An 11,465-nucleotide genomic window follows, 5' to 3' on the forward strand; every position below is an offset into this window, starting at 1 on the left:
GAAGTCTTTTCTGCCTCGGGTGAACCTCGTCTACGGGTGTTTGAAGGCAGACAGAGAAGGACGAGGGGAGGAGAGGAGACGGAGTGTATAAGTTAGGGCTTAATCCTTGTGTATTCTGGAGTGCAGGCGTGTGTGTTGTGTTCGTACTTGATGCCCAGTGGTGATGCTCCCTGTCCGTTGAGCACACCTCCCTGGAGGAGGTGGGCTACAGTGTAGTAAGCCATGTAGATGGTGGAGTCTGATAGTGACTCAATCAGCCACTGCTCGTCCCAAGGCAGCCGCGTTCCTATGGTAACCGGGAGGCAAACACACACACACACACACACACACACACAACCACAAATCCAGAGACATACACACACACATGCATGCACACAAAATGGGACAGAGCGCAAAAGAGACACAAAATTATCAACAAGGCAATTGTTGTCTCTTCTGAGCTGACAAAATCTTTTCTTGCATTTGCCATCTTGTCAAGCTGGTTACATTGTGATGCCAAGAAAACACAAACGCAATGGAATAATCCTGGGCTTCATTGTGTAATCCTTGGCAAACAATAACGAACAATATTTTATTGTCAGATGAACTTAACTAAAACAAAACTCAACAAAAATCACAATTTGCCAACCTGCTGCTTTGAAAAACAACAGCAACTTATTTTTCCCCTCCAAGCCAATTTGCCACTTTTCCTCTAAAATTAATTTATTTTAATTTTTTTCAGGAGTGCGTCTTGGGTGAGGAGGGGGTATACTACTTAATCAGCCTTAAATGCACTAAGCTCATGTTTTGTGGTTAAAAACACAAAATTACTGCCAGCCTGGGAAGTAATTAATTTTCACAAGTAGTAGCTACACAAATATGAAATCTGAGCAACATTAAATATAATGTTAATATAATTAAACATAGAATTAATACTCCTATTCCTGCACACACATTTTTTTCATAAATTATAATTTAAACTTCACAGATAGATATAATACTGTCTATATAACACAATTAATTAAAACATTTTCTAAATTATTTTTAACCACGAAGCGATTTTGACAGTGTATTTACTTTGTGAATGGGGTGCAGTCTGTTTCTCTGCATGAAACACACAATCTACATCTCTTTTCCCTGTGATCACTTCATCAAAATACAAACTTTGCATTTGCATCTTTACTTTTCAGGTTTCAGTGTATAAACTTTTTTAAGGGAAACAGTAAAAATATAAAAAGGTTGTCGTTTTTTTACTTCCGCAATTATGACAGAAGTTAAAAAAATCTGCACAACCTTCACCTTGCAGTAAAATAAAGCAGGACAATAGTCTGTCTGGTTTGTGGTTGATGAAACTTGTGCATTGTCTTCTGAAAATTTTGAAAAAGTGTGGGGAGATTGCTAGAGTAGGAGTCTACAACAGGCCTAGACTGTACTGTATGCCAGCTGGCCCCCAGTGTGCATCTATTCCTGTTTGAACAGAAAGGCAGACTGTTGCTAGGTGCTTTATCATCAGTCCTCTGTCTCCATCTATAGACCAAAACATCAGTCACTAGAAAATCTCCAAGCCCTGTTCATCTTCGGCAGGGGATATAAAAACATTTCTTCTGAAATATATAGCTATGCTGGCAGCGAGCAGTCCGGACACAATCAGTCACACACAGAGAGGCAGACGCTCACCAAGTCCGTAGGTTCGAGAGCAGGCGTGCTCCTGTAGCCAGGCCAAAGTTGCCTCAAAGTTTCTCCTGGTCTCCTCACAAAATCTGTTGTGCAAAACAGAGATCATTTAATCACGGGAAGGAAGTTATCAGGTTGATAGATACATGCAATAAAGTCATTAAATTAATTGTCTACACTCCAAATTAGTCGCTCTAGACCTTCACAGGAGCCCTGATAAGCTCAGACAAACCAACAGTAAGGGAAGGGAGCAAGGGAATCATTTCGTATCATGTACCAAGGATTAACTTGTTAAAAAAAACTACCATAAAATTACATAATAATGTTATTTTTCCCACTTTCATTGAGTTCAATCTTTTTACCAACTTCAACCCTCATCATAATTATGAAATATTCATTCATTTTCAGAATTGTAACCCTTTACATGGCAGTTACATGATGCTACTGTTATGAAAAGAAAACAAGGGGGAAAAAAATCTATTTACAAAATGTTCTATTTACATGCAAGGGAGATTTTTTTTTAACAGTGTGGGATATTTCAATGATTTGATGTTTTTTTTCCTGTGTCAGAATAAAGAAATACAATACACTAACAAATAACTCCCATGTCTTAGCTTAGAGGAAAAAATGTCCCCTTCCTAAAATTTGCATAAAAATACTCTGCAAAAAAAAAAAAAACCAGCAGTAACCTTAGTGGATAATGGCATGTATTTAACCCATAGGGCAAACATAAGAAAATGGCTCAATCTTGTGTAAAATAGAAAAAAAAACCTACAATTTATAGTCATTAAATTCATTGTCTACACTCCAAACTAGTTGCTCTAGACCTTCACAGGAGCCCTGACAAGCACAGACAAACTGTGTAACAGAAATCAGAGGTCAGCTTCTTACGTCTCCAGAGACTTGAGAGCTTCGTTGGCCTTCTGCTTCCACTCTGCATCCCCATAGTCCAAATACCTGAAAGGCAGATATGACGATAACATGCTGTTAATCAAAGAAACATTCTACACCTGAAGATACAGACAATCTCCAATCATCTTGGCCGTATTTTGTCAGACTTTTTCGTGTTCAGACGTCATGCAGCACTCACCACTGGTCACAGAGAGCCACCACACACAAGTCAGCTGAACGCGACATGACCTGTTTTTCTGGCTCCATGTAGATCATGGCCTCCCCCTGTGGTGAATTAGTACAGATCCAACATCATACAGGTGAATATAGATCACACATCATGTATGGCATTTAATGAACTCTGAGATGCTCTGCAAAATAACTCAGATATAAAGAGCAACAAATACAAACCAGAAGTAGCAGGAAATATCTAAATTGCAATTTTTCGACCGATTTTTTATTTTTGACATGATACATTATATATGAGGGAATGATCATCTTTTGCATAAATATTCTCATTTTCATTGACAAATATTGATCATAAATAGTATGAGTCTGTGGAATACAAATTGTAGGCCGGGACATCTCTGCAGCACCACAATATATCATTCAGAAGGGTATTTTGACACATATTTGCCTTCATTGTGTCATTTGGATGTTGCACTAGTCCATATTGCAATTTTGATACAATTTTGATTAACTGAATGGACATCAGAGTCAAAATATAAACACTATTTTTTGGGCTGAACTGAATAGTTCGAAAGTTTCAAAGTTTCTTTCTTAACATTTGAATTCTAACTCACAATAGAATGCTGCACAGCTTTTTTTGTGTCTATTCATTCAGTTTAAACCCAGTATTTCTGCACAGCTGCAGATTAAGATTAGACTACATTATCATTATTATTATTATTGTTATTATTATTATTATTATGATAGATTCCATTGTTTCCAACTTGTGTGATCCAAACATTTCCATCAACTCCAGAGCACTGTCAGTCAAAAATAATAATACTTTCTTTTTAATTATTAAAAAGATAGATGTTATCCTATCCCCAAAATTCACGTTTTTATCCGACAAATTATTCTGCTTTCATAAAAAAAAGACCAACAAAATCCCCAATTTGAATAAAGTGATTTGTGTGACAGTATTTTAAATGTATCTTTAGGGTGATGTCATCATCATCTTCAGTCAAAAAAGCTTTGATTGTAAAACAAAATTAAATCTAGTACAGCCCTTCAGATGTTATTTAAATAAACTTTATTTTTACTTGCATTAAATACAAAAACAAAGAATGTCTCACCTTTTCCACCATCATCTTCTGGATGGGTTTTTTCACATCCTGGACCTTCTGCCCCTTGTAGCCATCGACGAGCATGATCTGACACAGGAATTCATTCACAGAAACATTTCATTCATACTGATGCAATTCTTTCACATTTCTGACACATCAGTCAAAAAGAAGTGGGCCATGTCTCAGCAGTGCATTCTACAATCATGAATGTTCATAAACTGCTCAGTGGGGACACATACTCAGTGTACACATGTGACATGCATTCTGTTTGATGTGCTAAATTATTTTTGTATTCAAATGTACAGTCTGCTGACAGTAAAGGCAGCTAAACATTATGACATAACTAATGTATTGTAATGTTGCGTCAGGAGAAATGAGCCAAGCAAAAAAACTGCAAACATTCTATGCCCCATCCTTTTGAGTGTCATGTTGTACAAATCCTGCTTGCTGTTATACTTAGCATAATAGTACACAGAACCAAACTGCCTAAGGGCAAAACATAGCCAACATCCAGGCACAACTCCGACTCCAAAGAAGTTGGAGGCTATGTGAAACATAAATAAAAATCAGAATGCATCAAATTCAGAATAAGTGTATATACAGTCATGGAAAAAATTATTAAACCACCCTTGTTTTCTTCAATTTGTTTTTTAATTTTAATGCCTGGTACAACTAAAGGTACATTTGTTTGGACAAATATTATGATCACAACAAAAATAGCATTTAGATTTTAATTCAAGAGCTGATATCTAGCCATTTTCCATTGTTTTCTTGATAATGATTTTGGTTATTATAAAAAAAAAAAACATGGAAAATGGCGAGATACCAGCTCTTAAATTAAACTCTTATGAGCTTTTTTTGTTGTTATCATTATATGTGTCCAAACAAATGTACCTTTAGTTGTACCAGGCATTAAAAGGAACACAACAGAAATTGAAGAAAAAGGGTGAGCTAATATTTTTTTCCATGGCTGTATTTACAAAAAACAAAAGTTTATCAGTTTGAAAATGATTTACCTTTGGATTATATTCAATTAAATAGTTCCAACTTTTTGGAATCTTGTTTACCTGGGGTTATGTTGAGGTTATGTTTTCGGTTTGGTTTATCAGTCGGTTTGTCAGCAGGATTACAAAAATATTACTAGCCCAATTTTCATGAAAATTGGTGGAAAGGTGTAGCATGGGCCAAGGAAGAACCAATTACATTTTGGAGTGTTTCCAAATCACATTGTGGGGTAAAAACTATTTTTCACTGTGTCATTAACAGGGCATTTAGCCATGACAGATAAATGTCATACTTCTTAAAATCCAGAAGATGGTAGTAAAGTTCAGTAGAGAGAAAACATAGGCATGTCTAGTTACTATGCTGCTTTCATTCCACACTCACAAACATACCGCATTTCATAACAGCTGTTTTTTTCATAATGTCATTTCAGCCTTAGCATTAAAAATGTGTTTATAAGTACATTATAATAAAGTGTTTTCTGGTTTTCACAAATGTGTGTTTATAATGTGAAATCTCTCCAATTCAGGAGTAATGAGAGGATTAAGCTTCTGGCAGGCACATTCATATTGTAACTTCTCTCTAATAGTTCTATCAAGACATATACAGTGATTGCGCTTTCGGATTTGCATATCAGAGAAGACTGGACTGTTGGCCTTGGAGGTCTACGCTTTTCGAGTGCCCTTCTCGTGAATAATTTAGTCTCGCCTTAAGGTGTGAATCACTAAGCTTGTGTCCTGGAGATAAATCACACAAGCTTCAAACCAAAAGTTAAATCCACAGGAGGGTTACATTTTGCTGACCTATGCAGTTGTTTTAAACTTATTAACCACTGAGTCGACTCACCCCTTCATAAAATCCCTTCAGGTAGACTTTCTCCTTGGCCTCAGCCAGCTTTTCCTTGTCATTCTGGCTCTGGATCTTCAGTTCATCACATACCACGGGAGCAGACAGGTTCCCGTAGCCCGGTATGTCTATGATGGGGACCTGACATGTGCACACACAGACACACACGAAACACATTAAGGCTCCATTGAGCAACTCAGATTGATTCTTTTCAAAAGTGTTTGGCAGGTTGAATACATCCTGTCTGAAATCAAAATAACTTTAGCGGAAAAAGCTTACCGGCTCGAAAGGCAACACCATCTTGTCCTCAATTCCATATTTCTCCCGTAGAGCCTATTGGAAAAATCAAATATTAAGAGCCAAATGAATCACATGCAAAAGGTAGTGCATGATTTAAAAAAACAACTCTTAAATGGTCACATTTCTTCCTGAGGAAGTGGGGTTAAGTCCACCTGAATTTCAGCAGATAGCGAAGGAGATCAATATTAAAGCACAATCTGTTAAAATATCTCAAAATCAAAATTTCCAAATTGCACTGGAAGTTTAAAATAGGCTCCATCTTCTGTGGTTTTCTGCAGGTGGCATCAAATAAACTGAATGGCAGCTTGGTAGACTTCTTTAAAGGTCTGGAACATCACCTGTTTTTTCTTGAGGTCTCTGAGAGCAGCGATGTCATCAGGAGCATCAGAAGGCACACTGGTAACAACCCCCGTACCTGAGGAAAAGATAGAGGTCAACACATTAAATGTATTTATGCACACCAGGTTTGTTTGTTATTGCAATTTACATGATACATATTTAATGCGATTGCCCATTGCAATCACATTTCTTTAACTGCAGACCAGGTACACTGCAGCATCTTGCTATGAAAAGAGGGGCAGAACAAATAAACATGAGCTGGAAACTGCTAAATGTCACAGGTCTACCCAGATTCACTCTTGCTGATTGCTTTCCATAACCCTAGGATGACACACTGGGCTCAAGAGAATCCTTCTTATTGAAATTCTGGCATTTCAACTTAGTCATTCAGAAATTCCAATTAAACCTTCTTACAAAAATTCATCAACAGGACATATAAAAACATGCAGACAAACTACACCCCTCAAGCACCGCGGACCAGAAAATAGATAGTACCGACTTTTGAGAAAAAAAAGAGCCACTCTGTGTGCAATTAGATCCATTTTATGTTTACAAATGTTCTCCCTCAGGGCAAAAAAAAGCAGCCATTACTTCTATCTTTTGACATCTGAGAACAACACTTTATAAATTCCATGGTGACCTTTGCCAGCCATTTTAACTAGTAGTTTTCTGTAGTCTCCTCCAAGAATATCTAAGGCAAAGAGGAAAAAGGGATAAAGCTCAGTGCAGATTTGCAGGAATACGTATGGGAATAAATTCTCCTTATCTGAAACACAGAGATATAAATATATTTGCACATTTCAACCAGCTTCTCTTGAACTGTTCACCAACTGTCAGATTACATTTACAGATACATTTCACTCGAGTTTAAGTCGGCACATTAAAAAGAGAGAGTAAAGTGCCTCCACTCAAGGGGGTTCTGACTGCTGTGAGCGGCGCTGGCAAAGTCTTGAAAAGACACCCTGAATAAATGTATCACAACTATTATTCCTAATTTCCTGACTTGTACCTTTGTCCTCCTTGATGGTGAGCATAGGCAGAGCATAGATGATCTTATAGGAGGTCAGAGGAGCACTCAGGGCACTGCCAAGGATATCCTAGGAGACAAAAATGATGCAGTGTCTGATTTATATAGTAAACACATGAGCATCCTTCCTCAACCTAAAAAAATCTGACTTTCTTATTTCTCACTAAAATAGAAAGATAGAGCAGAATAATACATTACAGGAATCAATTTTGCAGGTTGTTTACACCATAGCCATGAAACCTTGTGCCTCAAACTGTCTCTACACTGCTGCTAAGGTTAGTCTCTGATAAGTCTGATATAAATTTCAAATGATTTACAGCTGAAAGCAAGAAACGCACAAAGTTAATACCTGTCCCAGTATTTCCATGGCCACTGGCACTACTCCGTTCTCTTTGGTGAAGCCTTGGTAAGACATGTTCCTGGCAGACCTACTGGTGGAGATGAAGATGTCTCCGCTTGCTGTCTCAAAGGCAACGTACTTCATGTCGGGTCTCACCCAGCAGTTGGTCTGACCGAACATAGTCTCTGGTCTCAGAGTGGCAGCCACCAGGAAGATGTTTTTGCCTTTCATGGCGCTGCGGGGAGGATGGCATTAGTACTTTACTCATGTCCCCAATTAAGAGTTAATAGTGCATGCCTTTATTGAGAGGCGACCTATACTTAAATGCATGTTAAAAAATGTTTGTGGTGTAGTGTCATTTTTTTAAATGTTGGCAGCACAGTGTTCAGTATCTGTAATTTGTTACCTGCTGTAAAAGACCTTGGACTTAAATTTTGCTGTGTACGGCTCAACGATTTTCATCTTGACGAGAGTGTACTCCTGAGGTCCAACTCCCTGCAGGTGAAGAAAAATGATGATTGGAAGAAACAAGAACAAAATTCAGGACTCAAATAAATAATCTCAATTGAAAGTAAGGGACAGTTTTAAAGGTTGTTTTTCTATTTATGCCAAAATCAGTAAAACGAACATTTGCATATTAATAAAGTGGATTTTGCAGGAACAAGCAAGTTGGTAAGTCAAATAAAATCACGAGTGATCACACTATCAAGTGTTTTGGAAGCCAGGTGTAAGGTAGTGTGGTAAATTACAGAACCATCATTGATTGGCAACATTTTTGTGAATGTAGCTTTTTTTAAAAGGTTTGCTGTCAGAATCACAAAAACCATGATAATAATAATATCAAAATTTTGTTTTTCACAACTAATATATTATTTCATTGGGTTAAGCAAGTTTACCTCTCCTGTCTGCCTGTCATGGTCCATGCAGGGCTGTCCATCCTTGGGGGAGAAGATGGTATACCTGCATGAGTCAGACAAAGTCACATTATATTACTGAAAGAACGCACAATGCCAAATGTAAATTAAACTGCCCAGGACTGAAAGGGAAACTTAACGTCAGCTTTCTACCGGTTTCCTCGTTTTAAATATTCTCTTTGCCTTTACCCCATGGGATGAAATGACATTGGTACAGAACACTGATTGTTTCAGGCAAGACAGTTCAACTAATGCTGACAGCAACAAAGGTAAAGTGCAAGACTTTCATGTCGCATACTGTGAGAAACTTCTGACTTTCTTTAGTTGTGCAAGGACAGTGCTGCAGAACAAGTAAAACTGTTGTATAGAAACCTCTAAACCATCTCACCTTTTGCCAAACTTGATCTTTTTCCTCTCCTTCAGTGTGATGAACTGCCACCTGACGAAGGAGTCATAAAAGGGGTTCACATCGGTGGTGATGAATGAACGCCTCCAGTCAACCTGTGAAGTGACAACACAGCGGCACAGTTTACAATTGACTAAAATTCTGGTGAAATCTAGGTATCAGAGGATATTTACATCATGGTAGTATTTCTCACATTCCACTGCATAATGGGTCAGAGGTACTAGACAAAACATAGACAATTATTTGCGAGAGTTATAAGTAGTCACCTTGACTCCCATCATCTTGAGATCTTTGACAGCCAGAGGAGGAAAGTACTCTAGCCAGTGTTCAGCATTGGCAAACCTGCAAATATCATGGTCATTCAGGCCCAAAGACCTCATAATGTCCCACTGGAACGTGGCAGATCCAGATTTGGCCACTGCTTTACTCTAACAGAGGAATTGAAAAAAGACATGAAAATAATGCAAATTGACACACCCTTTGTAAGTGGTGAAAACAAATGTTGATGATGAATCAAATTGCATCAATCTGGTCCTTTAGATCCTGACCTTCTTGCCCTTTGCTTTGTCCTTGATGATGATTTCGTCAGAAGTTTCTGGCTTCTCCTTCTCCTCTTCATCCTCATCCGGAAACTGTGGAGGGTTTCCATACAGCTCCATCTCTCTCTTCAGCTTGTCTGCACAGGCCTAGTGTACATGATGCACAATATAGATGTATGAACATAGGAGGAAGAAAAGGCAGCATGACCAAGGGGGTGATGTCATGGATAAAATACTAAATGTTGATATAGTAGAACATGAGTTAAAATTCAGTATTGTTTAAATGAATACCACATGCCATTTTGTTTCCTATAACAAGCAGGTAAATTAAGAAAACGGCATAGTGACAAAAATGGCGACAGCTTGGATATTGTGTTTGTTGAATTAAAGATGCGAAGATCACTTGGGCAATGCTTACAATTATTATACCTAAAATTACATCCCTTTCTGTTTGTGGCACGGACTGAAAAAAACACACTTACTTTGATTGGCATTCCTGTGCAGTGCAGCCCGAATGGGAAGAGGCATTTCTTTCCTTTCATAGACTGGTAACCAACACCAAACTGCAAGAAAAAAAATGAACAGCAGCAAGTTAGAGACCATAACTTTAATATTTGCATCTCAAGTATCTGTCATGGTGTGGACTGAAGATGCTCCTTCATCTCTGATTTTTAGGCAAACTTACCTCACACTTCGACAAGCTGAATGTGTGACCAAGGTGGAGTCGGCCATTCATGTAAGGGTAGGGGAAGGTAACAAAGTACTTGTTTTTGCTGGAAGGAAAAAAAATGTGAGTCAAATGTGTTTTTCAGTACAAAAGGATTTCATCTGGTATCTTTAGTAGTCTAGGCTGGGGCAACCAATAGTGACAAGGCTCATCTTTTGTATGACAACTGCACAACACAAATTATAGAGCTTCACCAACACTTGCATGGCTTGTTTTGTTTTTTTTCCCCAACGGCAACAACCGACATAACATACCTACTACAACACCTATTAAAACACAAGGTGCTTATTGTTGCATCAGACAGAGATACGTTTAAGGAAGTACATCTGCAAAACCTTCTCTGACATTCCAGCAAACAATGTGAATTGCTTTCTTCAAAGATGGTATTACAAATACATAATGTACTATCCTTGGGTCAAGTGTGTGACAGAGAAAGCACACATGGTCTTTTCTCATGATTGCATTTACTCACTTTGTGCTTTCCCCAACTGTTGTCGGTGCATCCTGCTGAAATGCCTTGTCCTTCTCCCATTTCTCCTGGATCTCTGTCTCAATCTTTCTCAAAAAGTCCAACTTTGCTGTTCCCTTCCGCTCCTGCAATGCAATGACGAGCAAGACGACAGCACGTCAGAGAAAACAGCACAAAAAAACTACAAATTAAATGAATAACAAAAAAATGTAAGGAACTGTTAAGTACCCGAGACAATAGTAGATGTAAATAGAAAATAATAGAAAAACTATACAACACGTGTTAAACCACAACACATTTGCAATCTCTGGTCCAGCTGTGTCAGATTTCTTTCAAGTCTATTTCTGCATATGGCTCGACAACTAGCTTGTGTTAGCTAACTTAGCTAATAGCTACAGTAAGTTAATGAGATACAACGTTAAACTAGCATTAAACATTTTAAAATGTAGATAAATTGAGCTTTGGACCTACCGTCATTTTGACCCAAACTATGAGCAATTAACTATTCTTTTGTTTAGACAGAAGAAACAGTAGAAGTAGTTTCCAGTTTGACAAGGGAAACCCACGCCACCGGTGTCTGGCTGATGACACCCACAATCAGCCTCTCGCATGGTTTTCTGGGAAATGAAGTCCGAATAACTTTTCAGGCGTCGTAGCGTTAGATATCAAGCGAACTATGATTTTTCTTCATGTTGTAATAATTTGGTAAATTTTGCGCAC

The 11,465-nt window shown here is 38.0% G+C and overlaps 1 protein-coding gene across 1 annotated transcript in view; it reads right to left on the bottom strand.

The window, feature by feature from the left end:
* lars1b (leucyl-tRNA synthetase 1b) overlaps positions 1-11,441 on the bottom strand; it is a 28,232-nt gene extending 16,791 nt beyond the window's left edge. Inside the window, exons 1-19 of the mRNA XM_059352421.1 lie at positions 11,217-11,441; positions 10,749-10,870; positions 10,235-10,322; positions 10,032-10,112; positions 9,559-9,696; positions 9,277-9,438; positions 8,993-9,105; positions 8,587-8,650; positions 8,097-8,185; positions 7,700-7,925; positions 7,333-7,420; positions 6,323-6,399; positions 5,964-6,017; positions 5,685-5,825; positions 3,846-3,923; positions 2,744-2,829; positions 2,545-2,610; positions 1,657-1,739; positions 148-286 (exon numbers count right to left, since the gene is read on the bottom strand). Coding sequence (XP_059208404.1) covers positions 148-286; positions 1,657-1,739; positions 2,545-2,610; positions 2,744-2,829; positions 3,846-3,923; positions 5,685-5,825; positions 5,964-6,017; positions 6,323-6,399; positions 7,333-7,420; positions 7,700-7,925; positions 8,097-8,185; positions 8,587-8,650; positions 8,993-9,105; positions 9,277-9,438; positions 9,559-9,696; positions 10,032-10,112; positions 10,235-10,322; positions 10,749-10,870; positions 11,217-11,222 — 1,901 coding nt within the window. The 5' untranslated portion in view covers positions 11,223-11,441. The remainder of the gene's footprint in view (positions 1-147; positions 287-1,656; positions 1,740-2,544; positions 2,611-2,743; positions 2,830-3,845; positions 3,924-5,684; positions 5,826-5,963; positions 6,018-6,322; positions 6,400-7,332; positions 7,421-7,699; positions 7,926-8,096; positions 8,186-8,586; positions 8,651-8,992; positions 9,106-9,276; positions 9,439-9,558; positions 9,697-10,031; positions 10,113-10,234; positions 10,323-10,748; positions 10,871-11,216) is intronic.
* Between the last annotated feature and the right edge of the window lie 24 nt (positions 11,442-11,465).

Source organism: Centropristis striata, chromosome 15, assembly GCF_030273125.1.
Source record: "Centropristis striata isolate RG_2023a ecotype Rhode Island chromosome 15, C.striata_1.0, whole genome shotgun sequence".
Classification (NCBI taxonomy): Eukaryota; Metazoa; Chordata; class Actinopteri; order Perciformes; family Serranidae; genus Centropristis; species Centropristis striata.